This window comes from Falco rusticolus, chromosome 3 (assembly GCF_015220075.1).
Source record: "Falco rusticolus isolate bFalRus1 chromosome 3, bFalRus1.pri, whole genome shotgun sequence".
Classification (NCBI taxonomy): domain Eukaryota; kingdom Metazoa; phylum Chordata; class Aves; order Falconiformes; family Falconidae; genus Falco; species Falco rusticolus.
This window is the reverse complement of record NC_051189.1, coordinates 109,006,119-109,029,681: the sequence shown is the minus strand read 5'-3', so window position 1 is coordinate 109,029,681 and position 23,563 is coordinate 109,006,119. Positions and strand designations below refer to the sequence as shown.

General features: G+C 64.8%; 1 protein-coding gene across 1 annotated transcript in view; it reads right to left on the bottom strand.

Moving 5' to 3' along the window:
- The window catches only part of HSPG2 (heparan sulfate proteoglycan 2), a 38,844-nt gene that overhangs the window by 11,017 nt on the left and 4,264 nt on the right, over nucleotides 1–23,563 (bottom strand). Inside the window, exons 2-65 of the mRNA XM_037379716.1 lie at nucleotides 22,792–22,915; nucleotides 22,523–22,606; nucleotides 21,990–22,099; nucleotides 21,838–21,896; nucleotides 21,083–21,243; nucleotides 20,765–20,890; nucleotides 20,444–20,683; nucleotides 20,248–20,367; nucleotides 20,043–20,174; nucleotides 19,041–19,185; nucleotides 18,374–18,522; nucleotides 18,148–18,294; nucleotides 17,918–18,081; nucleotides 17,670–17,846; nucleotides 16,885–17,081; nucleotides 16,661–16,808; nucleotides 16,451–16,578; nucleotides 16,291–16,377; nucleotides 16,159–16,217; nucleotides 15,995–16,062; nucleotides 15,250–15,390; nucleotides 13,696–13,872; nucleotides 13,437–13,616; nucleotides 13,239–13,357; nucleotides 13,044–13,155; nucleotides 12,847–12,960; nucleotides 12,640–12,767; nucleotides 12,476–12,562; nucleotides 12,337–12,386; nucleotides 12,157–12,245; nucleotides 11,927–12,067; nucleotides 11,661–11,850; nucleotides 11,056–11,150; nucleotides 10,899–10,979; nucleotides 10,591–10,821; nucleotides 10,379–10,492; nucleotides 10,166–10,293; nucleotides 10,010–10,096; nucleotides 7,655–7,881; nucleotides 7,458–7,568; nucleotides 7,281–7,381; nucleotides 6,571–6,751; nucleotides 6,024–6,083; nucleotides 5,714–5,836; nucleotides 5,483–5,623; nucleotides 4,640–4,782; nucleotides 4,418–4,553; nucleotides 4,194–4,339; nucleotides 3,971–4,109; nucleotides 3,738–3,892; nucleotides 3,423–3,561; nucleotides 3,136–3,287; nucleotides 2,862–3,000; nucleotides 2,516–2,673; nucleotides 2,113–2,251; nucleotides 1,881–2,032; nucleotides 1,646–1,784; nucleotides 1,412–1,563; nucleotides 1,187–1,325; nucleotides 954–1,105; nucleotides 731–869; nucleotides 496–647; nucleotides 274–412; nucleotides 39–182 (exon numbers count right to left, since the gene is read on the bottom strand). Of these exons, the coding sequence (XP_037235613.1) occupies nucleotides 39–182; nucleotides 274–412; nucleotides 496–647; nucleotides 731–869; nucleotides 954–1,105; nucleotides 1,187–1,325; nucleotides 1,412–1,563; nucleotides 1,646–1,784; nucleotides 1,881–2,032; nucleotides 2,113–2,251; nucleotides 2,516–2,673; nucleotides 2,862–3,000; nucleotides 3,136–3,287; nucleotides 3,423–3,561; nucleotides 3,738–3,892; nucleotides 3,971–4,109; nucleotides 4,194–4,339; nucleotides 4,418–4,553; nucleotides 4,640–4,782; nucleotides 5,483–5,623; nucleotides 5,714–5,836; nucleotides 6,024–6,083; nucleotides 6,571–6,751; nucleotides 7,281–7,381; nucleotides 7,458–7,568; nucleotides 7,655–7,881; nucleotides 10,010–10,096; nucleotides 10,166–10,293; nucleotides 10,379–10,492; nucleotides 10,591–10,821; nucleotides 10,899–10,979; nucleotides 11,056–11,150; nucleotides 11,661–11,850; nucleotides 11,927–12,067; nucleotides 12,157–12,245; nucleotides 12,337–12,386; nucleotides 12,476–12,562; nucleotides 12,640–12,767; nucleotides 12,847–12,960; nucleotides 13,044–13,155; nucleotides 13,239–13,357; nucleotides 13,437–13,616; nucleotides 13,696–13,872; nucleotides 15,250–15,390; nucleotides 15,995–16,062; nucleotides 16,159–16,217; nucleotides 16,291–16,377; nucleotides 16,451–16,578; nucleotides 16,661–16,808; nucleotides 16,885–17,081; nucleotides 17,670–17,846; nucleotides 17,918–18,081; nucleotides 18,148–18,294; nucleotides 18,374–18,522; nucleotides 19,041–19,185; nucleotides 20,043–20,174; nucleotides 20,248–20,367; nucleotides 20,444–20,683; nucleotides 20,765–20,890; nucleotides 21,083–21,243; nucleotides 21,838–21,896; nucleotides 21,990–22,099; nucleotides 22,523–22,606; nucleotides 22,792–22,915 (8,587 nt within the window). The remainder of the gene's footprint in view (nucleotides 1–38; nucleotides 183–273; nucleotides 413–495; nucleotides 648–730; nucleotides 870–953; nucleotides 1,106–1,186; nucleotides 1,326–1,411; nucleotides 1,564–1,645; nucleotides 1,785–1,880; nucleotides 2,033–2,112; nucleotides 2,252–2,515; nucleotides 2,674–2,861; nucleotides 3,001–3,135; nucleotides 3,288–3,422; nucleotides 3,562–3,737; nucleotides 3,893–3,970; nucleotides 4,110–4,193; nucleotides 4,340–4,417; nucleotides 4,554–4,639; nucleotides 4,783–5,482; nucleotides 5,624–5,713; nucleotides 5,837–6,023; nucleotides 6,084–6,570; nucleotides 6,752–7,280; nucleotides 7,382–7,457; nucleotides 7,569–7,654; nucleotides 7,882–10,009; nucleotides 10,097–10,165; nucleotides 10,294–10,378; nucleotides 10,493–10,590; nucleotides 10,822–10,898; nucleotides 10,980–11,055; nucleotides 11,151–11,660; nucleotides 11,851–11,926; nucleotides 12,068–12,156; nucleotides 12,246–12,336; nucleotides 12,387–12,475; nucleotides 12,563–12,639; nucleotides 12,768–12,846; nucleotides 12,961–13,043; nucleotides 13,156–13,238; nucleotides 13,358–13,436; nucleotides 13,617–13,695; nucleotides 13,873–15,249; nucleotides 15,391–15,994; nucleotides 16,063–16,158; nucleotides 16,218–16,290; nucleotides 16,378–16,450; nucleotides 16,579–16,660; nucleotides 16,809–16,884; nucleotides 17,082–17,669; nucleotides 17,847–17,917; nucleotides 18,082–18,147; nucleotides 18,295–18,373; nucleotides 18,523–19,040; nucleotides 19,186–20,042; nucleotides 20,175–20,247; nucleotides 20,368–20,443; nucleotides 20,684–20,764; nucleotides 20,891–21,082; nucleotides 21,244–21,837; nucleotides 21,897–21,989; nucleotides 22,100–22,522; nucleotides 22,607–22,791; nucleotides 22,916–23,563) is intronic.

Genomic DNA, 23,563 nt, shown 5'->3' with positions numbered 1-23,563 from the left:
TGGAGACCATGCCAGGGCCACCCTGGGGACCACCATACCTTGGAGATGTTGGCCAGGTCCCATCCGCCAAGTGACGTTGACGGGCCGGGCGCCGTCGTGGACACGGCACTTGAAGGTGGCATCCTCGCCTGGTGCCACCGCCATGCTGTGTGGGTCAATGGAGATGATGGGGCTCTGCAGACCTGTAGGGACAAAGGGACAGGGAAGCCACGAGGTCATCCATGTCCCCCATCTCCCCTCGGCATCCTCCCTCGCCCCCATGGCCTCACTCACGGTAACTGGAGCTGTCCCGGGAGGTGACGGTGACAGTGACAGTGGCCTCACGGGAGAAGCTGCCCGTGTCCGCCCGACACACGTACTCCCCCGAATCAGCCACTGAGAGCTGGGACAGCCGCAAGCGGGACCCCGAAACCTGGGGACATGATGGCAGGAGGTGATGGCATCAACCAGCCACGCATGGCCACTGTCTGCCACTGCACCAGTGTCCCCACCTACCTGGTGCTTGGCTGGGAGGGGACCCCCACGCTTGTACCAGGTGATGGTGGCCTGTCCCTGCCCGGCCACCACACAGTCCAGGTCCAGGGTCTGTCCCTCGGTGACAGAGGATGCCGAGGACTCGATGCGGATGGGCGGCGTGACACCGGTGGCTGTACGGGCAGAGTTAAGGGCAAATGTCCCCACTGGTCCTGGGCACTGGTGGGGACCCGTCCCCCCAAAGGGTGGCACTCACGGTGGGATGGGCTGGCTCCGTCATCAATGGTGACGATGAGGGACGTCTCGTGCGTGACACCGCCTGACGTCACCCGGCACACGTACTCCCCCGAATCAGCCGCTGTCACCTGGGGGATGCGCAGGCGGGTGCCTGACACCTCGGAGGGGACAATTTGGGGACAAGTCAGCACCAAAGAGCAGAGGATGGGACAAATTCGGGGTGAGCCCCCCCTGTGCCCTACCTGGTGGCCAGCGGGCAGGGAGCCACCGCGCTTGTACCATGTCACTGTGGCAGGGCTGGATCCTGCCACCACACAGTTGAGGTCCAGGGTCTGTCCCTCAGCGATGGCTGAGGATGAGGACTCGATGCGGAGGGGCTGGGAGACACCGGAGGCTGGGGAGGGGACAGAGAAAGGGGACGTTTGTCACTGAGGTGGCACCTTTCTGTCCCCAAGCACTGCCCTCTTGCACTCACAGTAATAGGTGCCAGCACCGCCGGGCACAGTGACAATGACAGATGCCTCCTGTGTGACGGTCCCCAGGGTCACCCGGCACACATACTCCCCTGAATCGGCCACCGCCACCTGGACAAGGCGCAGGCGGGTCCCTGACACCTAGGAGAGGTAACAAGTTGGGGACACATCAGTGCCTGATACGGGGCTGTGCCCTGCAGGGTGATGCCATCTCCCCAGCGTCCCACCTGGCTGTTGGGGGGCAGAGCTCCCCCGCGCCGGTACCAGGTGACATGAGGGTGGCCCTGTCCTGCCACCATGCAGTTGAGGTCCAGGGTCTGTCCCTCGGTGACGGAGGCAGAGGAGGTCTCGATCCTCACCGGCGGTGTGACCCCGACAGCTGGGGATGGCAGTGGGGTCAGCGGGGGCAGCCACCGTGTCTCCATGGTGTCCACGTGTCACCTCCCACCCGTTCCCAGTACCGTAAGAGGAGCCAGCACCAGTCTGGATGGTGACAATGAGGGACGTCTCGTGCGTGACGCCGCCTGATGTCACGCGGCACACGTACTCTCCTGAATCAGCCGCTGTCACCTGGGGGATGCGCAGGTGGGTGCCCGACACCTGCGGGGGTGACAGATGTGAAAAGGGGGACACAAACCCCTCAACACCCCAAAAAATCCCTGTTCCACCCCAAAATGCTCCTCTGGGGTCCCCTACCTGGTGCTTGGCTGGGAGGGACCCACCACGCTTGTACCAGGTGATGGTGGCCTGTCCCTGCCCGGCCACAATGCAGTTGAGATCCAGGGTCTGTCCCTCAGCCATGGAGGAGGACGAGGACTCGATGCGCACAGGTGGGGTGACACCAGCGGCTGGGGACAGAGATGGAAGGGTCACTCTAAGGACTATGGAACAGTCCCTTGGTCCCCTGTCCCCTCCTGTCCCCACTCACGGTAGGCATTGGCACCGCTGGGCTGGATCGTCACCATGATGGAGGTCTCCTTGGTTGTGGCCCCACTGGTCACCCGGCACACGTACTCGCCCGAGTCAGCCGCTGTCACCTGCAGCAGCCGCAGCCGGGAGCCGGACACCTGCGGGGAGGGGACACATGGGTCACCAGGGCCACAAGAGCTTGCACAGGGCCATCAGCACTTGCACGGGGCCATCTGGGATTGCATGAGGCCACATGAGCTTGCATGGGGCCACCTGGGCTTGCACAAGCGACATGGCCTTCCATAGGGTCACTTGGGTTTGCATAGGGCCACATGGGCTTCCATGGGGTCACTTGGGCTTCCACAGGGCTGTGGGTCGATCCCAACCACCCCCCTGGAGACATGACCCTCCACATCCCCTACCTGGTGCTTGGCCGGGAGGGACCCCCCGCGCTTGTACCAGGTGACGGTGGCCTGTGCGGGGCTGGCGATGACACAGTTGAGGTCCAAGGTCTGTCCCTCGGCCACAGGGGATGACAAGGATGAGGACTCGATGTGCAGGGGCGTAGTGCTGCCCGGGGCTGGGGACCAAGACAGGTTAGGGACAGTGGTCACCACCATGTGTGACCCTCCAAGGGACACCAAGAGCCCAGGAAGCTGGGATGGGCGCACACATGGGTGGCTTCCCTAAGGAGCGATTTGTCCCAGATCTGGGGACACAGCAGGACAGTGTCACCCCTCATGGGTAACGTCCCCTGTCCCCACTCACAGTAGGCACCGGCACTACTGGGCTGGATCGTCACCATGATGGAGGTCTCCTTGGTGGTGGCCCCACTGGTCACCCGGCACACATACTCGCCCGAGTCAGCCGCTGTCACCTGCAGCAGCCGCAGCCGGGAGCCGGACACCTGCAGGGAGGGGACACACGGGTCACCAGGGCCACGTGGGCTTCCATGGGGCTTGCACGGGTCCATTGGGGCTTGCACAGGGCCATGGGTTGATCCCAACCACCCCCTGGGGACATGTCCCTCCACCTCCCCTACCTGGTGCTTGGCCGGGAGGGACCCCCCGCGCTTGTACCAGGTGACGGTGGCCTGTGCGGGGCTGGCGATGACGCAGTTGAGGTCCAGGGTCTGTCCCTCGGCCACGGCAGAGGACGGTGACTCGATGCGCAGGGGGGGCGTGCTGCCCGGAGCTGGGGACCGAGACGAGAGGGTGACACTGGTGACCATGGCAGAGCCCCACCGGCATAAGCATGTGAGACATGACTCAGTGCCACAGCATGTGGGGACATCCGCAGCTGGCACTGTCACCCCCTGTCCCCACTCACAGTAGGCGCCGGCACCGCTGGGCTGGATTGTCACCATGACAGCAGTTTCCTTGGTGGTGGCCCCGCTGGTCACCCGGCACACGTACTCGCCCGAGTCAGCCGCTGTCACCTGCAGCAGCCGCAGCCGGGAGCCAGACACCTGTGGGGAGGGGACACGGGGGTCACCAGGGCCACGTGGGCTTCCATGGGGCTGCTGGGGCTTGCATGGGACTGCTCAAGCTTGGCCAAGTGCCCAAGTGCCAGCTGGGCTTGCATGGGGCCATGCAGCCACCCCAACCACCCCTGTCGGTGACATTCCCCTCCAGGGTCCCCTACCTGGTGCTTGGCTGGGAGGGCCCCCCCGCGCTTGTACCAGGTGATGGTGGCCTGTCCCTGCCCAGCCACCATGCAGTTGAGGTCCAGGCTCTGTCCCTCGGCCACGGTGGATGAGGATGCCTCGATCCGGACGGGGACACCTGAAGCTGGTGGCCCTGGTGGGGAGGACAGAGCCATAACCAGCCTGTCCGGGACCTGCCAGAATCCCCCGGTGCCACCGAGCCCAGTCTCACCATAGGATGAGCCAGCTCCAGCTACAACAGTGACAATGGCAGATGCCTCCCGGACGGTGGTCCCCAAGCTCGCCCGGCACACGTACTCCCCTGAATCAGCTGCCGTGACGTGGGGGACACGAAGCCGGGATCCTGAAACCTGGGGTTGGGGACATCCATCGGTGTCATGTAGAGGGGGGACAGGGCAGGATTTGGAGTGCTGCCCATGCTGCCCGTGTCTTACCTGGTGGCCGGCAGGCAGGGAGCCACCGCGCTTGTACCACATCACGGTGGCAGGGCCAGATCCTGCCACCAGGCAGTCGAGGTCCAGGGTCTGTCCCTCGGTAACAGATGGGGACGAGGATTCGATGCGGACAGGCGGCGCCAATGCTGCAGGAAGGAAAAGGGGGGACACGGGTGGGTTGTGGCCCCCCCAAACCATCCCCAACCACCACCAGTGTCCCTCACCTGGCACCACTGCCACCTCGATGGCAGCGCGGGCTGTGCCAGCGGTGCTGGTGCCCACGCAGAGGTAGATGCCACCGTCAGCTGCTGTCACAGCAGGGATGACCAGCGTGGCGATGTCGGCATGCTCGGCGCGGGACTGTGGCACGAGGGTGGGTGTGAGTGGCACCCACGGTGCACCCACACCCCCCTGCAAGCACCCAAGGGTGCCAGCACCTGGCTCACCTGTGGTGGAAGAGTCCCCCCTTGCTTCTCCCAGGTGATGGTGGCAGTGGGTGACCCCGAGACCCGGCAGTAGAGCCGCACCGTGGAGCCCTCCTGCACCTCTGTCCGCTCCGGGCTCACCTGCACCTGGGGTGCACTGGCGGCTGAGGGAAGCGGGGGGGGTCAGCGCAGCACCGGGGGGTGGGGTGCCATGGGGACAACGGGAGTGACACGAGTGATGCAGATGATGAGGAAGATGGGGACGACAGGGACAATGGTGGGTGACAGGCAGAGACAATAGTGATGACAGGGATGATGGGGACAATCAGGATAGTGGCAGTGATGGGGATGATGGAGACAATGGGGACAGTGGGGGTGATGGGGCTGACAGGGATGATGGGGTGATGGATGACGGGAGATGGCAGGGATGATGATGATGAGGATAATGGGGGTGATGGGGACAATGGGGACGGTGGGAGTGATGGGGGGATGGACGACGGGAGATGGCAGGGATGATGATGACAGGGATGATAGGGACAGTGAGGGTGATGGGGACAGTGGGAGTGATGGGAGGGATGGACAATGGGAGATGGCAGGGATGATGATGACGGGGATGATGATGGTGATTGGGACAGTGGGAGTAACAAGGATGATGCAGACGATGGGGACGATGGTGGGTGATTGACAGGGATGATGAGGACAACAGAGGTGACAGGGATGATGAAGGCAGTGGGGGTGATCATAGATGATAGCAAGGATAGGGATGATGGTGGTGACAGGGATGATGTAGATGATAACGACGGGGGCAATGGAATGATGGGGTTGGACAATGGGGACAACAGGGATGATGGAGACGATGCTCACCTTGCACGTGGAGGAAGGCACGCGCCGTGTGCTGCCCGGCGCTGCTGCGTGCCCGACACGCGTAGTACCCCTCGTCGGCGGGCTCCACAGCACCGAAACGCAGCGTCCCACCCTGAACCACCGCCCGTGGCGGCAGCGTGCCTGGGGGACACAGCCCAGCGTCACGCCTGGTTGCCATGTCCCCAAGCCAAGTGCTGGTGTGTGTCCCCACCAGCCCCTGTGGGCACCTACCGAGCCACTCGAGGGTGGGCAGGGGGTTGCCGGTGACCACACAGCGAAACTCTGCCGGTTGCCCCGGTGCCACACTCAGCTGTGCCGGCTCCACGGCAGCGGTGGGGGCAGCGGCGGTGCCGGCTGTGGCGAGAGCCAGGAGTGGGGCTCAGGGCTCGCCAGGGCCCCCCCCTCCAAATGCTGGCCCCAGGCAGTGGGAAGCAGGGGGGCAGCGTGGCACGGCTGGTAGTGGGGTGCACAGTGGAACCCCAGCATGCAGTGGGCGAGGGGAGCACGTGGATTCCCCCGGACCCCCCCAGCGGTGACTTACCTGGTCTGTGCCCCTCCATAAACTCAACAGGTCCATAAAACATCTGGGTCTTTGAAGGGGCTGCAAAAGGGTGAGGGTCTCAGGGGAGCGTGCCCATCACCGCGGCATCTCGGCACCAAGCAATCCCATCGCCCCAGTGGGTGGGGGCCAAGCATGCCCATCACACCAGTATCTAGGCAGTGAGCATGCCTGCTGCCCCAACATCTGGGCGGTGAGCCTGCCCGTCACCCCAGCATCTGGGCATTGCGTGCACCCATCACCCCAGCATCTGGGCACTGAATGTGTCCACCACCCCCCAGCGCCTGGGCACTGAGTGTGCCCATCACCCCAGCGCCTGGGCATTGAGTGTGCCCATCACCCCAGCGCCTGGGCACTGAGTGTGCCCATCAACCCAGCGCCTGGGCATTGAGTGTGCCCATCACCCCAGCGTCTGGGCACCAAGCACGCCCATCACCCCGGCACCTGAGCACTGAGTGCACCCACAACCCCAGTGCCCGGGCACTGAACATGCCCATCCCCCTGGTGCCCGGGCGCCCCACGGGCTCACCCTGGACATAGAGCGTGGCGGTGCCCTCGTCCATGTCCAGCATGTTGGAGCCGGTGCAGATGTAGACGCCAGCGTCCTCAGGCCGCACGTTGCGCAGCGTGAGGATGCCGTTGAAGTCCACAGCGCCCGCCGGCAGCGTCCCGTGGTTCTGCCGCGTCCACACCAGGGTGTAGGCGGGCGACTGGCGGGGAGAGAGAGGCCTGAGGCCACGGGGATGGGCACACAGGGGGGCTGTCTGCTGGGGATGGGGGGGCTGCAAGCCTGCCTAGGCAACCCACGGAGGAGAGGTGGGCACCCAGGGGCGTTGGGGTGCCCCATAGGGGCACATGGGCACCTGAGGGTGCTGGGGGGGTCCATATGGCTGGATGGGCACCCAGGGGTGTCCCTGTGCCTTGCGTGACCCCTGGGGTACCCAGGAGTGTCCCTCTGCTCTGTGGGATCAGGTGGGCACCCAAGGGTGTCCACATGCCTTACAGGGCCTTGGGGGCACCCAGGGGTGCTTGCATGTCCTGCACAGCCAGGTGGGCATCCAAGGGCACACCTGTGTCCCGCACGTCCCCATGGGCACCCAAGGGTGCTCACACGCCCCGAGTGAGTAGATGAGCATGCAGGGGTGTCCCCATGCTCTGCATGGCCCAGGGAGCACCCAGGGGTGTCCCTGTGCACCCTGCATGTCCCCACAGGCTCCCAAGGGTGTCCCCTTGGCTCACCTTGCTCTTGGCAGTGCAGACAAAGGTGACATCAGCCCCGGGCTTCACCCGCTGCACTCGCTTCTCCTCCACAGTGACAGTGATGGGTTTGCTAGGGGTCTCTGTGGGGATGGGAGAGCTGAGCCCCACTCCTCCCCTCCGTCCGTGTGCACCCCTGCCTCGGTGACAAGGACCTACCGGTGACAATGACCTCGGCGCGGCTGGCGTTGCTGTGCCGTAGGTTGCGGCAGGAGCAGACGTAGACACCGGCATCAGAGGGCTGGATGCTGGCAAAGTGCAGCTCCTCATCTAGGGGGGGACACACACGTGGGTGACACCCCATGTGTCCCCCCCTTGGGGACACCTCAGTCCACCCCTGCAAAGCCACTCAATACCTTGTCGCCGACTCTGGGCGCCCTTGGGGAGGGGTCGCCCATCTTCTCGCGTCCAGTGGTAATAGAAGGGGGGCTCGCCGCTGGCCTGGCACCGCAGGGTGACGGCACTGCCCTGGGCCACCGTGGTGCGCGGCGGGTGGATGCGGACCACCAGTGGCAGTGGGGAGCCCACCGGGATGCACGCCTGCCCGCGCACCGTGGGGTCACCCATGTAGCCGGGCGCGCAGCTGCCAGGGAAAAGGGGGTGAGTGGGTATTGGGGTGCGCAGGGGAGGGGGGAGCAGCGGGAGCATCTGGGGGTGCATATTTAGGGGTGAGCCCATCAGGGTGGGTGCACTGGGGTGGTATATTGGGGTCAGTGTATTGGGATGAGCTTATAAGGGTTGGTAGGGTACATCAGGGTGGGTATATCCGGGTGAGCTCGTAGGGGTGCATATATCGGGGTGAGCACATCGGGGTGGGTATATCGGGGTGGGTATATCCAGGTGAGCTCGTAGGGGTGCATATATCGGGGTGAACACATCAGGGTGGGTATATCGGGGTGGGTATATCGGGGTGAGCTCGTAGGGGTGCATATATCGGGGTGAACACATCAGGGTGGGTATATCGGGGTGAGCTCGTAGGGGTGCATATATCGGGGTGAACACATCAGGGTGGGTATATCGGAGTGAGCTCGTAGGGGTGCATATATCGGGGTGAGCACATCAGGGTGACCACATCGGGGTGGGTATATCAGGGTGGGTATATCCGGGTGAGCTCGTAGGGGTGCATATATCGGGGTGAGCACATCGGGGTGGGTATATCGGGGTGGGTATATCGGGGTGAGCTCGTAGGGGTGCATATATCGGGGTGAACACATCAGGGTGGGTATATCGGGGTGAGCTCGTAGGGGTGCATATATCGGGGTGAACACATCAGGGTGGGTATATCGGAGTGAGCTCGTAGGGGTGCATATATCGGGGTGAGCACATCAGGGTGACCACATCGGGGTGGGTATATCAGGGTGGGTATATCCGGGTGAGCTCGTAGGGGTGCATATATCGGGGTGAGCACATCGGGGTGAGCACATCGGGGTGAGCACATCGGGGTGAGCACATCGGGGTGGGCTCGTAGGGGTGGGTATGGGGTGAGCACGGGGTGAGCACATCGGGGTGGGTATATCCAGGTGAGCTCGTAGGGGTGCATATATCGGGGTGAACACATCAGGGTGGGTATATCGGGGTGAGCTCGTAGGGGTGCATATATCGGGGTGAACACATCAGGGTGGGTATATCGGGGTGAGCTCGTAGGGGTGCATATATCGGGGTGAACACATCAGGGTGGGTATATCGGGGTGAGCTCGTAGGGGTGCATATATCGGGGTGAACACATCAGGGTGGGTATATCGGAGTGAGCTCGTAGGGGTGCATATATCGGGGTGAACACATCAGGGTGGGTATATCGGGGTGAGCTCGTAGGGGTGCATATATCGGGGTGAACACATCAGGGTGGGTATATCGGAGTGAGCTCGTAGGGGTGCATATATTGGGGTGAGCACATCAGGGTGACCACATCGGGGTGGGTATATCGGGGTGGGTATATCCGGGTGAGCTCGTAGGGGTGCATATATCGGGGTGAGCACATCAGGGTGAGCACATCAGGGTGAGCACATCAGGGTGAGCACATCAGGGTGAGCTCGTAGGGGTGAGCTCGTAGGGGTGGGTATGGGGTGAGCACGGGGTGAGCACATCGGGGTGGGTATATCCAGGTGAGCTCGTAGGGGTGCATATATCGGGGTGAGCACATCGGGGTGGGTATATCGGGGTGGGTATATAGGGGTGAGTTCGTAGGGGTGCATATATCGGGGTGAGCACATCGGGGTGGGTATATCGGGGTGAGTTCGTAGGGGTGCATATATCGGGGTGAGCACATCGGGGTGGGTATATCGGGGTGGGTATATCGGGGTGGGTATATCCGGGTGAGCTCGTAGGGGTGGGTATATCAGCGTGAGCATATCAGGGTGAGTCTATTGGGGTGCGTACATTGGGGTGAGCATGTGGTTAAGCCCATCAGGGTGGGTATACGGGGCTTGGTATATTGGGGTGAGCCCATCAGGGTGAGCACTTTGGGATGGGTCTATCGGGGGGAGCCCATCAGGGTGGGTATTGGGGCAGGTCTATGGGGGTGAGTGTATGCGGGTGAGCACATCGGGGTGAGCACTTCAGGGCAGGTATAGTGGGGTGGAATCTTACAGGGGTGGATCTTACAGGGGTGAGCCCATCGGGGTGGATCTTACAGGGGTGAGCCCATCGGGGTCGGTATATGGGGGTGAGCCCATGGTGGGGGGGGATTTGGGGGTGCTGGCCGCAGCCCTCACCGCTCGCAGTACTGCCCGGTGTAGCCTGGCTCGCAGGCGGTGCAGCGGTACCCGCCGCCCCCCAGGCTCTCACAGGTCCTGGAGAACCTGTGGGAACAGGGTGAGGTGGGGGGGCGTCCCCTTCCTGGCCCCCCCAGCCCTGGCGCCAGCACTCACTGGTTTTCGGGGTACGGGAGGGGACAGGCGCAGGGCTGGCAGTCCTCAGGGGTACCGGCGGTGGCATCCCCGTAGAAACCAGGGGCACACTGGTCACAGAAGTCCCCTGCTGTGTTGTGCAAGCATCCCTGGGGGGGGGACACACAAATTGGAGGGGTCTAGGCTGGGATGAGACCCCAGCCCCCCAAAATCCTGTGTAATACAGAAGCTTACGGAGCAGACGCCGCTCTCGGGGTGGCAGCTCTCTGAATGGCCGTTGCACTCGCAGAGCTCGCAGTGCCCAAGGTACAGCCCCCCGCCGGTGCGGGTGTACCCGGGGGCACAATCCTGCCGGGGCGGGGGGGGGGGGGGGTTCAGTGTTGTGACCCCCCCCAGATATCACTGTGAAGGGGGGAGGATGCTGGGGGAGGATGCTGGGGGCTCACCTGGCAGGACAGCCCGTGGTACCCAGGGGGACAGCGGCATTCCTCCACCTCGGGGGCTGGGGGGAGGCCGGGCTGGGGGGGCACGGCCACATCCATGGCGATGTCGGCAATGCTGGATGCGGCGGTGCTGGTGGAGTAGGTGGCTCGGATGAGGATCTCATCCAGGTCTGCCAAAGCCATCAGGAGATGCTCCCGCGTCGCTGGTTGCCCATCCGGCCGCTGCCAGTATTGCTGCGGGCAGAAGGGGGGGTCACCACGCCGTGGGGATGGGGGACATCAGGGACAAAAGCCACCTGCCCCTCCCCTACCTCCCGAAAAACAATCTCGAAGGTCTGGGGTGCCCGTAGCAGCAGGTCGGGATGGTACGCCACCAGCGTGATGTCGTTGCCCTGTGGATATAAGGGGTCAGTGGGGGTCCTGGTGGCACCCTGTGTGTGTCCCCCCCGGCTCCAGGCACCCCCATACCGTGATCTGGATGTCAGCATCGGGCAGGGGGGCTCCCTGCCCCCCCGGGGTGTAGGTCAGGGTGTAGCGGAGGCGCCCGCCGTAGGAGCCCACCTGTGTGGGGAGAGGCGGGGAAGGTGGTGGGACATGGCAGGGATGAGGAAAGGGAAAAAAGAAGGGAGTAGAGGAAAGGGAGGGGGGGGAAGCATGGAGAGGAAAGGGGGGGCAAAGAGGCAAGAAGCGCGGGGGCAAAGAGGCAAGAAGCGCGGGGGCAAAGAGGCAAGAAGCGCGGGGGCAAAGAGGCAAGAAGCACGGGGGCAAAGAGGCAAGAAGCGCGGGGGCAAAGAGGCAAGAAGCGCGGGGGCAAAGAGGCAAGAAGCGCGGGGGAAAGAGGCAAGAAGCGCGGGGGAAAGAGGCAAGAAGCGCGGGGGAAAGAGGCAAGAGGCGCGGGGGAAGAGGGGCAAAAAGGAAAAGGCAGGAAAAAAAGACAAGGGAGAAAAAGGGAAAAAAGGAAAGGCAGGCGACGGCAGGGCTGAGCCCCACCTCCCCCTCCCGGGCTGCCCGTGGGGCAGCTGCTCCAGCCAGCCGGCTGTCCCTGTCCCCGGGTGACGCCCCCCCTTACCTTGTCCCCCCTGGTAGGGGTGGCGGCAGCTGCCAGTAGTAGGATCGGGGGCAGCTCCCCAAAAAACGGTCGTAGGTCAAGCGGGGCTGGGGGGTGCCCGGCTCCACCCTGAAGCCGGTGCCCCCCGGGTGCTGCGCTGGCCGGTTCACCAAGGCGAATCCCTGGGGATCACCGGCAGCGAAGGGCGTCCGGACCTGTGGGATGGGGATACCGGTGAGCGGGGCTGGGGACATGTGGGGACACCCTGGGGACGTGGCAGGGGTCACTCACGGTGCCGCGGGCATAGGCGGTGCTGGCGCAGTGCTGGATGATGCCCATGCAGAAGCAGGGCAGGCAGCCAGCCGGCTCGCCAGCGCTCAGGTGGAAATGGTGGGGACGGCAGGTGGCACAGCGGGGACCCTCCACATTGGCCTGGGGGGGGACACGGGGCGGGGGTGACATGGCCCTGTCACCCTCTCCCAGGGCTTGGGGACACGCTGGGGGGACGACTCAGGACTCGCCTTGCAGCGGCACTGCCCGTCAGCGTCACAGCCCTCGCCGGTGCTGCCGCGTGGGTCACACTGGCACTGCCCGCTGGGGACACCCGGCTCTGGGCGGGGGGACGCACAGCAGGTTAGGCGTAACCCCCCCTCAGTGCCACCACAGGGGACACCACCTTGTCCCCTCAGCATGCCACTCACCTCGGCACAGCTCTCCCCTCAGCGGGTCCCCCACATACCCAGGCAAGCACCTACGGGGTGGGGGGACAAAAAAAGCCAATGGGGGGGGGGTTGCACCCCAAAACCCACCCCCAGCCCCCAGCCCGGGTTCCCTTGGCACCTCTCGCAGAGGCGCCCGCTGTGTCCTGGGGCACAGGCGCTGCAGGTGGGCTGCCCATCTGTGTCCTCGAAGCAGCTCTTTGTCACCCTGCGGAGGGGACACGGGGTGGCTGAGACCCTGCCAGGTGTCCCCAAGGATGTAGGGGACCAGGGGGTGGCACCTACTGGGTGTCACCGTGGGGTCCATGGCAAGGACAGGGCTGGCAGTCACCCGGGGTACCCCGGGTGGCATCACCGTAGTAGCCGGGTTGGCACTTGTCACATTGGGCGCCCTCCGTGTGATCCCGGCAGCCCTGCAAAGGAGTGGGGCGATGGCATCGGTGGCACTGCCACGGGGGTCCCCGGGGTGTCCTCCCACTGTCCCCAGCTCACCTGGCAGACGCCAGTCTCAGGGTGGCACTCGGCAGCGTGGCCGTGGCACTGGCACGGCTCACACGTGCCCAGGTAGAGCCCTGCAGTGCTGCGGGTGTAGCCGGTGTCACAGTCCTATGGAGGGGACGCGGGGACAAGGGGGTGGGCCACTGTTCAGTGTTGCCAACGCTGAGGTGAGGGGACACTGAGGGTCTCACCTGGCAGGAGGCACCGCGGTAACCATCTGGGCAGGCGCAATCCTCCACCTCCAGCGCGGGCGGGCGGCCGGTGGCATGTGGCACTGCCACATCCAGGCTGACATCGGCCAGTCTGTGGGGAGAGACAGGAGGTCCCCACTGCCCTGCCTGCCCTTGCCCCCATGTCCCCAGCGTCCCCTGCCCTGTCCCTGGTACCTGCTCTCCTCCGGTTGATCCGAGTAGGACGCCCGGATCATGAAGAGGTCAACGTCAGCCAAAGCCATCAGGAGATGCTCCCGGGTGGCATCGCGCCCGTCCGTCCGTCGCCAGGCATGCTACGGGCACAACCAGGCAGTGACCACCATGTCCCCAACCCCATCCCAGGGAAGGAGAGGGACACCCACCGGTCCTCACCTCACGGAAGGGCACGGTGACAGCGGTGGGGACGCCGGAGGGGGGGGTGGCATCAGAGAAGTGCTTCAGGAGGATGCCATTGCCCTGCAGCAGGACATCCGGCTGGTGCAGCAAAGGTTGGGCACCCACCAGTGCCCGATGCGTCACCACGTACCGCAGCTCACCACCGTATGATGTCACCTGCGGGGCGGGATGCAGTGAGGCTCAGCTGGGCTTGGGGACACCCAGTTTGTCCCCCAGCCGGCCCTGGTGCTGGCACCTTGTCACCGGTGAAGGGCGCGGGCAGCACCCAGTAGTAGACGTCACGGGGCAGCGTGGGGAAGGCGGCGAAGAGCAGCTCCCGCGGGGAGGAGAAGCGGATGCCATCGCCCACCGTCTGCGTGCCAGCCGGGTTGGCCAGGCTCAGCGCCGGCGTCTCCTCAGCCGTGAGAAGGACCTGCAAGGAGAGCGAGAAGGGGCTTGGCGGTGGACACGGCACGGCACAGTACGGCACGGTACAGTATGGCACAGCAAGGCACGGCACAACACTATATGGCACGGCATAGCAATGCATGAGATGGCACAGTGTAACATGGCATGGCACGGCATGGCACAGCGAGGCATGGCATGGCACTCCATGGCATGGCACAGTACAACACGGCACGACATGGCACTATGTAGCATAACACAATGTTGCACAGCAAAGTACGGCACAGCATGGCACCATATGGCACAGCACGACATGGCATGACGTGGCACACCGTGGCATTGCACGGCACAACGTGACACACCATGCCATGGCACGACATGGCATGACGTGGCACACCGTGGCATTGCACGGCACGACGTGACACACCATGCCATGGCACGACATGGCATGACGTGGCACACCGTGGCATTGCACGGCACGACGTGCACACCATGCCATGGCACGACATGGCATGACGTGGCACACCGTGGCATTGCACGGCACGACGTGACACACCATGCCATGACACATGGCATGACGTGGCACACCGTGGCATTGCACGGCACGACGTGACCACCATGCCATGGCACGACATGGCATGACGTGGCACACCGTGGCATTGCACGGCACGACGTGACACACCATGCCATGGCACGACATGGCATGACGTGGCACACCGTGGCATGCACGGCACGACTTGACACACACCATGTCCATGGCACGACATGCATGAACGTGGCACACCGTGGCATTGCACGGCACGACGTGACACCACCATGCCATGGCACGACATGGCATGACGTGGCACCACAGTGGCATTGCACGGCACGACGTTACACACCATGCCTGGCACGACATGGCATGACGTGGCACAACCGTGGCATTGCACGGCACGACGTGACACACCATGCCATGGCACGACATGGCATGACGTGGCACACCGTGGCAATTGCAACGGCACGACGTGACACAACATGCAATGGCATGACATGGCATGACGTGGCATGGCATGACAAAGGCACTATAAGGCGCAGCATGGCACAACATGGCATTGCACAGCACAACATGACACAACATGGCATAACATGGGATGACGGGGCATGGCACAGCATGGCATGGCAAGGCACTATATGCACAGCATGGCATGGCAAGGCACTATATGGCACAGCATGGCATGGCATGACATAGGATGACGTGGCATGGCACAACATGGCACAGCACAACATGGCACGGCACAGCACACCGTAACACAACACGGCACGGCAGAGCATGGCATATAACACCATATCATGACACAACACGGCAAGATGCGGCACGAGATGACGCAGGGTGGCCCGGCACAGCCCGGCTGCACCCACGCGGTACCTGGTGGCGGTGCCAGGCGGAGCTGGCGCAGTGCCGCGAGACGCCCATGCAGAAGCACTGCAGGCAGCCGTCGGGGTTGGCCGCGCTCAGGTGGAAGGTGCCGGCGGCGCAGGCGTCACACAGCCGGCCCCGCACGTTGGGCTGCAGGGGGTGGGCGCCGTGGGTGGGGGTGCCAGGGTACCGGGGAGGGTGGGACCCGCTGGGGGACCGGGACATGGTACAGCAGGGTGGGGAGGTGGGTGCCACGGGGGATGGGAATGGGTGCTGGTGGGGATGAGTACTGGGTGCCCCAGGGATGAGACTGGGTGTTGGGGCGGGGGGGGGTGTCAGGTTCGGTGCTGGGGGTGTGGGAAGGGGTGCTGTGGGAGGGGTGGGACTGGGTACCCCAGGGATCGGACCGGGTGCTTTGGGAAGGGGCGGCATGGGTGCTGGGGGGATCAGGCTGGGTACCATGGACTCAGTGCCATTGGGGGGTCGGGATAGGTGCCATGGGGGATCGGACTGGGTGCCCCAGGGAGCAGACTGGGTGCTGTGTGGGATAAGATGGGGTGCTGCTGGGATTGGACTGGATACCTCAGGGGGGGCGCTGAGAATAGGGGCTATGGGGGTGGGATCCCCATATGGGATAGGTGCCCCAGGGATCAGACTGGGTCTCATGCGGGGGGCACACTGGGTGCCTCAGAGACCGGACTGGGTGCCACGGGGGATGGGAACACCCAGCCCCCCCGCCATGCCCTGCCCGCACCTTGCAGCGGCACTTGCCACCGGCATCGTCCTTGCCCCCGCGGGTGTCACACTTGACGAGCTCCTGGCCTGCAGGCAGTGAGGGTGAGGGTGGGGGCACCCATGGGTGGGGGGGCACCCTTGGATGGGGGAGGGGGCACCCCACAACCAGCTCCCACCACTCACCAATCGGGGTGCACTTGCCACCCGGCTGGATGGGGTCTCCCTCATAGCCTGGGGCGCACCTACGGGGATGGATGGGTGATGGGTTGGGGGTCTCAGGTTGGGGGGAGGGTTATAGGGACACCCCTCACCCACCTCTCACAGCGGCGGCCAGCGTAACCAGGCGCGCAGGCGTCACAGGTGGCTTGGCCATCCGTGTCCAAAAAGCACGACTCCGAAAACCTGCGGGTGACAATGATGGTGACACACCAGGGCAGTGACATTTGAGGGGTAGGTCACTGTGGTGGGCACCCACCTGCGAGACGGCTCAGTGTAGGGACAGGGACAGGGGTGACAGGCAGTGGCCGTGCCCTTGGTGGCATCGCCAAAGAAGCCAGGTTTGCACTTCTCGCACTGGGGACCCTCCGTGTTGTGCTGGCAGTTCTGGGGGAAACAGACACATGTGGCATGGAGGGAGGTGGCACTGCACCATGTCCCCATCCCCTTGTCAACCCCCTGCCCTTACCAGGCAGTGCCCAAAAACGGGGTCACAGGTGCTGGAGTGGCCGTGGCAGCCACAACCAGAGCAGGTCCCCAGGTAAGGTCCCCTCGTCACCCGCTCGAAGCGTGTGGCACAGCGCTGGCATGACAGCCCAGTGTAGCCCACGGGGCACCTAGGGACACAGCAGTATGACAGTGGCATCGTGGCAGTGGTGGCACCGGGCCTGTGATCTTGCTGCTGGTAGTCACCTGCACTCCTCAACGTCGCCGGCTGGCCCCAGGCCGGTGTCACCAGCACTGGTGACATCCATGGCCACGTCACTGAGCCCCACGCTGGCCATGCGCCCATCGTAGACCGCCCGGATGAAGATGCCCTCCAGTTCCTGCAGCACCAGCAGCAGCAGCTCCCGGCTGACTGGGGCACCCTCCTCATCCTCCCAGTGGTCCTGCCAGGATGGTGATACCAGTGTCACCCCAGGGTGATGCCAACACCAGCATCACTAACCCGCCACCAACAGCATCACCCACCCATCACCTGCATCACCCACCTGCCACCACCACCATCACCCACCCACCTGCCACCACCACCATCACCCACCCACCACCAGTATCACCCACCCACCACCACCACCATCATCACCTGCATCACCCACCCGCCACCACCAACATCACCCACCCATCACTGGCATCATCTGAATCACCCACCCACCACCACTGGCATCACTTGCCCACCACCGGCATCACCTGCCACCACTGGCATCACCCACCCATCACCGCATCATCAGCCCACCACCACTGGCATCACTCATCCATCACCAGCAACATCCACCCGCCACCACCGGCACCACTCCACTATCACCCATCTACCATCACCCACCTGCCCACCACCACCAGCATCACCTGCATCACCCACCCACCAAGACTGGCATCACTTGCCCACCACCGGCATCACCCGCCACCACTAACATCACCCACACCCATCATCACCAGCACCACCCACCCACCACCCCCACCCCTGCCCAACTACCACACACCTCGGTGAAGGGCACATGCCGCCGGTTGAGGACATCGGGCTGGGTGGCCCCAGCGCGCGCCCGCAGCTGCCGCCCGTGGCCCCGCAGCACCACGTCAGGATGGGCGGTGGGCTCTGGGGGCCCCCGCCCCAGCCGGTACCGCACCCCGTAGCTCAGTGCTCCCCCGTAGGCATCCACCTGGCAGCATCAACGGGCTGTCAGCAGCTGTGCTGCCGGCATCCCCAGCCCTGTCCCCACCCTGGTGTCACCTTGTCCCCAAGGAAGGTGTCCGGCAGCGCCCAGAAGGCGTCAAGGGCCAGGAAGCGGCGGGACAGATCCAGGAGCTGGAATTCCTCAGTGCTCACGTCCACGTGGAGCTGGGTGGCCGAGAGCACTGGTGGAGATGGCACTGTCGGCACTGTCACGTTGACACCTACAAGGAGAGATGCTCAGCCCCTGGGGTGTCCCTTGTCCTCCATCCCTCGTCCCCATAACTCACCCTTGAAGTTGTCGGGGCGGTCAAAGCGAAGGTGGAGGCGATGGCGGTGCCGGGCGGTCGCACGGCAGGCGGTGGTGACACCAAAGCAGAAGCAAGGCAGGCAGCGGGATGTCCCCGTCACCTGGAAGTGGCCTTCAGGGCACGGCCCTGCCAGAGAGGGTGGGTGATGGTGACAGTGCCATGGGGCACACTGTAGGATGGGGAGGGGAGGGCAGGGGATGCTCACCGGGGCGGGTGACGGTGAGGATGCTGTCGGGGATGCCGAAGACCATGCCGAGGGTGTTGATGGCCTCGCAGGTGTAGGCACCTTGGTCGGCCTCTTTCACATCCCGGATGGTCAGTGTGCCCTGCCCGGCCTCGCTCACGATCGACACCCTACGCGGCACACTTGGCACCTGGCACCCAGCACACACGGTGCCCGGCACACCCAGCACACACGGCATGCTCAGTGCCCAGCACACGCGGCACACCTGGCACAGGTGGCACACACGGCGCCCAGCACACACGGCACACGCAGCACACTCGGTGCCTGGCACACATGGCACACACGGTGCCCGGCACACACTGTACACCCAGCCACACGGTGCCCAGCACACCCGGCATCCTCAGTGCCCAGCCCACGCGGTACCCAGCAAGTGGCACGGGTGGCCCACTCATGCCCTAATGCCCAGGCCCCACCCCTCATTGCACGCCCTGCCCACTAGTGCAAGCCCCGCCCACCACATGCCCTCCAGTGCAAGCCCCTCCCACCAAAGCCCCCTCCCAAAGTGCAACCCTCTCCCCCAGCACAAGCCCCTCCCACCAGCACACACAACCCCACCCCCAGGTCACACCCAAGCACAAGCCCCTCCCCCAGACCCCCATGGCCACACCCCCTTCCCCCCCCCCCTTACCTGTGGCTGCTGGGCGTGTGGCCCCAGTTGAGGCGCCAGGTGACAATGGGGGTGGGGACGCCGGTGGCAGCGCAGGTGAAGGTCACGGTCTGGCCTGGCACGGCCCGCACCGCCTCCTGTGGCAGCGACACCACCTGCGGGGGCACTGCCCACAGCCCCCCGTCACCACCCGCAGCCCCCCAGCACCCCACACAGCCCAGCCTGGCAATGGGGCAGCAGCATGGCACTACGCCAGTGTCCCCAGCATGGCGCCTGGCACTATGCCATGGCACGGGGTCCCCAGCATGGCACCCAGCACTGTGCCATCACATGGCACGGGGTCCCCAGCATGGCATCCGGCACCGTGCCATGGCACAGCATCCCCAGTGTGGCACAGGGTCCCCAGCATGGCATCCGGCACTGTGCCATGGCACAGCATCCCCAGTGTGGCACAGGGTCCCCAGCATGGCATCCGGCACCGTGCCATGGCACAGCATCCCCAGTGTGGCACAGGGTCCCCAGCATGGCATCCGGCACCGTGCCATGGCACAGCATCCCCAGTGTGGCACAGGGTCCCCAGCATGGCATCCGGCACTGTGCCATGGCACAGCATCCCCAGTGTGGCACAGGGTCTCCACTGTGGCACCCAGCACCGTGCCATGGCACAGCATCCCCAGTGTGGCACCTGGCACCGTGCCACAGCACAGCATCCCCAGTGTGGCACAGGGTCCCCAGTGTGGCACCTGGCATTGTGCCACGGCACAGGGTCCTCTGTGTGGCATGGGGTTCCTGCATGGTACCTGACACTATTCCATGGCACAGGGTCCCCAGTGCGGCACCCAGCACCGTGCCACGGCACAGCATCCCCTGCCTGGTGCCACAGCACCGCACCCCCAGCACAGCTCTGGCACAGCACCCCCCGCAAGCAGCCACAACACAAGGTCCCCAACCCAGCGCTGGGCACACCCCCCAGCAGAGGTGTCCCCTTCCCTGGCCACCACGTCCCCTGCGGATGCCACTCACCGCAGCCGACCTCATCGGAGCGGTCGGGACAGTCGGGTTCCCGGTCGCACTGGTAGCTGGCACGGATGCAGGTGCCGCTCGCCACGCATCGAAACTCCGCCGGCCCGCACGCCGCACCGGGTGCCTTGGTGGCTGCAGCGGTGACGGTGACATACGTCAAGCGGGGTCTTGTCACCACGCGTGTCCCCAGCCCAGCCACACTCACGGCAATCAGTCTCATCGCTGCCATCGCCGCAGTCGTTCTCGCCGTCGCAGCGCCAAAGCTTCAGGGCGCAGTGCCCGTTGCGGCACTTGAATTCGTTGGGTTCGCAGGGCGAGGGGGTGCCTGGGCGATGGGGTGGGGGGGTCAGCACCCATAGGGTGCCCCCAGTGCCACCCTCACCGCGGCACCGCAAACTCACCGCAAGCCTCCTCGTCGCTGCCGTCGGCGCAGTCGGGCTCGCCGTCGCAGAGGTAATCGCGGGGGACACAGCGCCCGTCGGCGCAGGGGGCTTCGCCCACTCGGCACCCCCCGGCTGGGGGCTTGGGGGGGCGCGGGGTGAGCGGGCGGCGTGGGGGGGCGGTGGCAGCGACAATGACGGTGCTCACCGGGCGGGTGGTGGCGGGGCGGGCGGTGGTGGGGGGCATCCGTGTCAAGGGCTCTGTGGGGATGGGGGGGTTATAGAGGGAAATGGGGTAGCGAGGGGGGGGTTATAGGGGGGGTTATGGGGGGAGGGGCTCACCACAGCCATCCTCGTCGGAGGCGTCACGACAATCGGGCCGGCGGTCGCAGCGGTATTCAGCGGCGACGCATTCACCGCTGCCGCAGGTGAACTCCAAGGGGGTGCAAGCACGTGGGTGGGGGGTCACTGGGGGGGGGGGCACAGTCAGGCTGACACCCCCCCACAATATCCACCCACCAGAAATAAGGGGGGGGGGGGGGGGGGGGGGAGATGAGACACGCCATTTCAGGCGAGCAGGGGATGTGATATGGATTAACAGGGGGTGGTCGGAGCACCCCCAGCCCGGAGCCCCCCCAAAGCCCCCCCCCCCCAGCTCACCAGCCCCCAGGCGGCGGAACTGGAAGCCGTGGGGGGAGGTGAGGTAGGAGGCGATGGAGCCGGCAGCCACCAGGTCCCGCAAGACCCCCCGCAGCTGTTCCTCGTCCCCGTTCCCCTCCGAGCCCACGTCCAGCTCCACGAAGACGTCGCCTTCCAGCTCTCTGGGGGGGAGGGAGGGGGGAGGGGTCAGCACCCCAAAGTCTCCCTGCCGCACCCCTCCAAATAGCCCCTACACCCCCAAACCTCCCCCTGCACCCCTAAACCCCTCCCAGACTCCCAAACCTCTCCATCACCCCCAGCCTTCCCCTGCACCCCCAAATCAGGGTCATCCCCGACCCCTCTGCACCCCCAAACCCCCACTGCCCCCCCAAACCTCTCCATCACCCCCAAATCAGGGTCATCCCCGATCCCTCTGCACCCCCAAACCTCTCCATCACCCCTAAGCTTCCCCTGCACCCCCAAATCAAGGCCCTCCCTGCCCCCTGACCCCCCCTGCACCCTCAAACCCGCCATCACTCCAACCCCCCCACAGCCACCCAAACTTCTCCATCACCCCCAAGCTTCCCCTGCACCCCCAAATCAGGGTCCTCCCTGCACCCCGACACCCCCCGCACCCCCAAACCCCCCAATTCCCCCCCCAAACCTCCCCATCCCCACAACCCCCACACACCCCCAAAACCTCCCCACCAACCCAACCCCCCCCAGCCCTTCAACCCTCCCCAGCCCCCCAAACCACCCCAGCCCCCCCAGCTCACTTGATGAAGACCACGCTGACCACCTGCTCCCCAGGCACCTTATAATACTCCGACTCCAGCTGATGGGGGGAAGGGAGAAAATGGGGGGGGGTCAGGGTGCCCTTCCTGGGGTGCCCCACACCCCCAGCACCCCCCGTGCTCCCCCCACTCACCGCATCCACCACGGCCTCGGAAATCTCCCGGAATTCCTCGGATTCGGGGTCCTCCAGCTGCCGGCTGTAGTCGATGCTGCGGGTGAAGTTCACCAGTGCCCGAAAATAAACTGGGAAGGGTCAGAAAAGGGGGGGTAGGGGGTGTCAAAAATGGGGGGCATGGCACCTGCACCCCCAAAGATCCCCCCCTATGACCCCCTATCCAGCTGTGACCCCCCCATCCAGCTGTGACCGCCCCCACCAATATTTGGGGTGCCCCCCTCCAATATACAGCACTGGGAGAAAAAAGTGGGGGTGCAGCAAGGTGGGGGGGCGTCCCCCGAAATGTGTCACTTACTCAGTGGGGGGTCGTCCTCGGGCTCGGCCACCACCATACCCGCCGGTGCGGGGGGGGGCCCGGGCGCTGCCCACCGAGGAGAAGGAGGAGGAGGAAGAGGAGGAATAAAAGAAGGATGGAGAGGAGACAGAGCTTGAGAGCGGTGACACACAGGTGACACCCAGGGGACAGGTGCCACCCCACAGCAGCCCCTTACCAGTGGGTGCCAGCCCAGCGCCGGGTTCATGGGTAGCACTCACTGGTGGCCAGGTGACACCGCTGCCGTCCTCCCCGCTACCATCTGCGACAGAGACAGCATGGGTGGCACCCAAGGTGGCACCCACCCACAGTGCCACCCACCCACCCAGTGTCACCTTACTGCCGGGTGCCACCAGGTCCCACTGCCATCTGCAATGGGGACAGCATAGGGGGCACCCAGGGTGACACCCACCCACAGTGCCACCCCCTCACCCAGTGCCACCTTACCACCAGATGCCACCAGGTCCTCATCATCGGAGAGCTGTGCGTAGTACCGGCGTCCCCGTGTCCCCCCGATGTGGTCAGCCACCGTGTCCTCGGGGAAGGAGGTCTCGGCCAAACCCCGGGTGACCTGGGGGACACCCATCCCCCCCCGCTGGGTGCCAGGCCACGTCACCAGCACGGGGGAGGGGGGAAGGGGGGACACCGATGGCCACGCGGGTGGGTGCTGGCAGGGCCGGGGTGCATAGCTGTGCGGTGGAGTCACGGCGCGGGGGGGGGGATGAGCTCATCGCCCACCCACCGCATTCCTGCGCCGTCAGGGCCCCACCGTGCCACGGCAGAGGGCACACGCGTGTGCAGGCACGTGGGGGTGCGTGTGCAAGGGGAGTGTGGGCTGTGCACACGCATTTGCACCACTACATGCAGGCACTGACACGTGTGCACACTGACACGTGGCTGTGCACGCGCGTTTGCACTGCTCCGTGCATGCACCCACACAGGGATGCGTGTGCATGGTGGCATGGGGCTGTGCATGCCTGTTTGCACCATGACACGTGTGCACTGACACGACGATGCGTTGCGTGGAGTGGCGTGGGGCTCTGCACATGTATTTGCACAACTACATGCATGCATCACCATGGGGACACGTGTGCGCAGTGTGTGGGGCTGTGCACGTGTGTTTGCACCATTACATGTGTGCACTGACACAGGGATGCATGTGCATACCAGCATGTGACAGTGCACAGACATTTGCACCACCACAGGAACACAAATGCAC